The sequence below is a fragment of the Oculina patagonica genome, chromosome 9, assembly GCF_052425735.1.
Source record: "Oculina patagonica isolate OP01 chromosome 9, crgOcupat, whole genome shotgun sequence".
NCBI lineage: Eukaryota > Metazoa > Cnidaria > Anthozoa > Scleractinia > Oculinidae > Oculina > Oculina patagonica.
This window is the reverse complement of record NC_135766.1, coordinates 2,634,099-2,637,472: the sequence shown is the minus strand read 5'-3', so window position 1 is coordinate 2,637,472 and position 3,374 is coordinate 2,634,099. Positions and strand designations below refer to the sequence as shown.

General features: G+C 36.8%; 1 protein-coding gene across 1 annotated transcript; it reads right to left on the bottom strand.

Moving 5' to 3' along the window:
* Positions 1-1,091: 1,091 nt before the first annotated feature.
* Positions 1,092-3,083, bottom strand: LOC144666533 (uncharacterized; the record flags this gene model as incomplete). Its single annotated transcript, XM_078527954.1, has 2 exons — positions 1,092-1,745; positions 2,940-3,083. Coding segments are annotated over 2 exons (798 nt in total), but the record flags the coding sequence as incomplete, so codon positions are not given.
* Between the last annotated feature and the right edge of the window lie 291 nt (positions 3,084-3,374).

The following is a 3,374-nucleotide window of genomic DNA, read 5'->3' as shown; positions in this document are numbered from 1 at the left end:
TCCCAAAGTATCAAATAAGAAAGTGCAACATAGGTCACTGTAAATGACAATTTTGGAGGCTTGTGTTAAAATACCACCAATTCGACTAAAACTTATTTTCACTCCCAATCCATCAGAACCAGCCAGTTCAAGACTTGAAATGTACAGTTTGGGAGTTTAAGAAAAACCGCCATCACGTGGATTCATCTTTATTTTCACTCCAGGTCCCAAAGAATCGAATAAGAAAGCGCGACATAGGCCACTGTAAATGACAATGTTTGTGCTTTGTGTTAAACACCAATTCGACTATAGCTAAGATTAATTTTCACTCCCAATCCATCAAAACCGGCTAATTTATGGCATGATTCGTATAGTCATGGAAAACCTGAAAAGACAGAATTTTCGAATTTCATTTTCCAAACCTGGAAAGTAATGAAATTTTAGTGTGGGTCGTGGAAAGTCATAGAAATTGGTACTGATAAGTGGTAGTACAAAATAAATTAGGCAAGCTATTTTTGTGAAGAGAATGCCAAAATGAACCCGGAATTTAGACACATTTTTTTGAAACTTTCCAATAAAAATGGTCAAATCGTAGGTCATGGAAAACTTTGAATAGTCCTAAAAAAGGTCATGGGATTTCTAATCTCAAAAGAGTATGAATCCTGCATTTGTAACACAATAGAAAAAGCAACCGGGTTATTTATTTTTTTGTCTCATATTCATTAAAATAATCTGATTCAAATAGAAATGAAAATCAAACTGGTTTGAAAAAAAAAACACAAATTTACTCCATATCATTCGGGTTTACTGGACATGGATGCCTTTGATATGCGAAAATGACATGAAATAGATTTAAAACAAGAAGTCTTCTTGTCGTTTTCATATAGCGTTTAATAATGAAACAGCCATAAGTTGTTCCTTTTTGGAATTTTTCAATTGACATAAATACCCTCATAATATCTAAATAACAGATTTCCCAATCCTTTCATATAGTAAACCTGTGAAATACACTCTTAGGCAACAGAGCCTGAAAAAGTGTTCCCTTTCGGCCACTGACGAGTGTGCCCAATTTTGCACCCATTTTTTTCCGATTCGCTGATAAATTCTTCATTTTAGCCACGTATCCACAGGTTTAAGGCGTATGCTTGAGTAACGACGCCCCATTCATCGTTAGCGAAGTCCCTTTCATGTCGCCCGGCTACTGTTACAAAGGAACGCAGCTTAGTTGCCGATGATCCAACCCCATGACCAGCGTGGGAACATTTTCTTCCTCCTCCACCACCGATCATCATCACAGAGTTGCTCCAGTTCTCATTACACCAGAATCCGATCTTGTTGAAGCTTTGCATTGTTCCATTGCACCCTGCCTGTTTAAAACCTTCAGTTTCTTGGTACCGCCCGCTATATTTGACTGTGCAACTCCCCAGACACCGGTTCGAGTACCATCTTGCGCCATTTCTGAAGTCACCATAGCTTGTGACTTTGGAGCGGAATGTCTGTCCTCCAAGACAGTCGCCTGTGGTCTGCAGCAAAGCAGTGTGCTGGAAGTCGTCACTGCGCGTGATCTTGAACTCGTTGCCGCTGGCCAGCGAAAACGCTGGTGAAATCATGTCAGCGTTATTCGATGGATCAATGGTGTTTCCTCCAGCTTCAGTCCTGTCATACCACCAGTACCCAGAGTCATCCATCCAGTTGGGTCTATCTTTGTTAGAGAAGCGGGCGATAAGAGTCCAAGCCTGACTGTTTGGTGCCATGTCACAATATACCTGAAGTAAAATAACTGCATCAACTATATATATAATGTTATATATTAAGTTTATTGAGCAGAAAGCTTCAATAATTCCTAGATACGACACGACAATATCAATTTGCAATTTTTTTCAAAAATGTCTCGGCCGAAACTTTTGCTTTCTGCAGTGCAGTTGTATACTGTTAAGGAGGCACGATGTACTTTTTAACCCTAGGGAAGTCGTTTTGAAAATAAAAGTTATCTGGGAAGCCAAAGTTTAATTTTTGCCAAAATACACCATAATAATCAAATATGACCAAAGTTTAATGTTTTACAAAGGTTACCATAGCAACGGTTGTCATTTTCTTTTGTTTTCAAACAAGCTTGATTTTCTCGAAATCTAGATTGACTCTTGGTATTTTTTTTTTGATATGTTAAAGTAGAGTGGATTGATTACCTGTAGACAAAACTTTAGAAAAATCTGTAAGAGAGTTTAAGAGTAAATCAAGAATAAAGTTTTCTGAAATTTCTCGTAGTTTCTTACAATCGACAGTCGATATATTTTAACAAAGTAAAGCAAAAACTCTTGCTTTTATTTATTGGTCTTTGATAGTATAAGTGTTTATATTTCATTTTGAATAACTGCGTTCAAATACTACGAAACAATTTAAAAGCGCCTTTTTCACATTAAAACGGGATTTTTCTAAAAACTTCAGTCTTGATTTACTTCAACACGCTCTTACAAAATTTTCTTAAATTTCTTCAACTGTTAGTCAATCTACTAAACTTTAACATATCAGAAAAACGAATACACAGAGTCAATCTAGATTTCGAGAAAATAAGGCTTGTTTGAAAACAAAAGAAAACGATAATCGTTGCTATGGTAACCTTTGTGACTAAATGATCAATAATTATGGTGTATTTTGGTAAAAATCCTTGAACATTTTCATTTTTAAAACAACCACCCTAGCGCTAAAAAAAACTACATCGAGCCTCCTTTAAGCTTGCATCTTTCGTAACATTTTCACTGAAGACGGCCGAAGGTTCTGTTGAAACATGTTGTATATAAGTAAGCAATTTTAGCTTCGCCATCTTAGGTATATCTTTTTTTCAAGTCAACATCAAGTAGATAATTTGACCCATGTTATGGTTAGAGCATAATGTCTTGTGTACTTTACTGCAACTTAGAAAGCATCTCTAATTTGCTAAATAATCAGCTTAAATAATATACCGGAAAAGATTCTGAGGCTATCGCGGCTTCTCCACTGTTGATTTTCAGCCAGTAGGTACCGCTGACAGCTTTCCCTTCTTCGCTGGCGTCGATTTCCGCACAAGAGTCCGCCGGATTCTCGGAAGTGGAACCTAGAGGAGCTATGCGCAAACAAAAACATCGTTGAGTAAAATTTAAAAGTTAAATGGTACTTAAGGGACTGGTAAATAAGGTCATGTAGCGGTGAGTGGGGTTGGGCATTGGTGAGGGGGGTTTTAAAGGTGCTTTCACGACATTCGGTGGATTTTTATTCATATTTCGTCATTTGCATAATATTTTCTAGATGTTTATTACAACATCTTTTTAAAGGTGTTTTTAAAAAAAATCACAGGATGAGTCTTTTTTATAGCATGTGTGATATCCTTCTAGAGGCCATCTTAAAGTCTTGTGACGTGA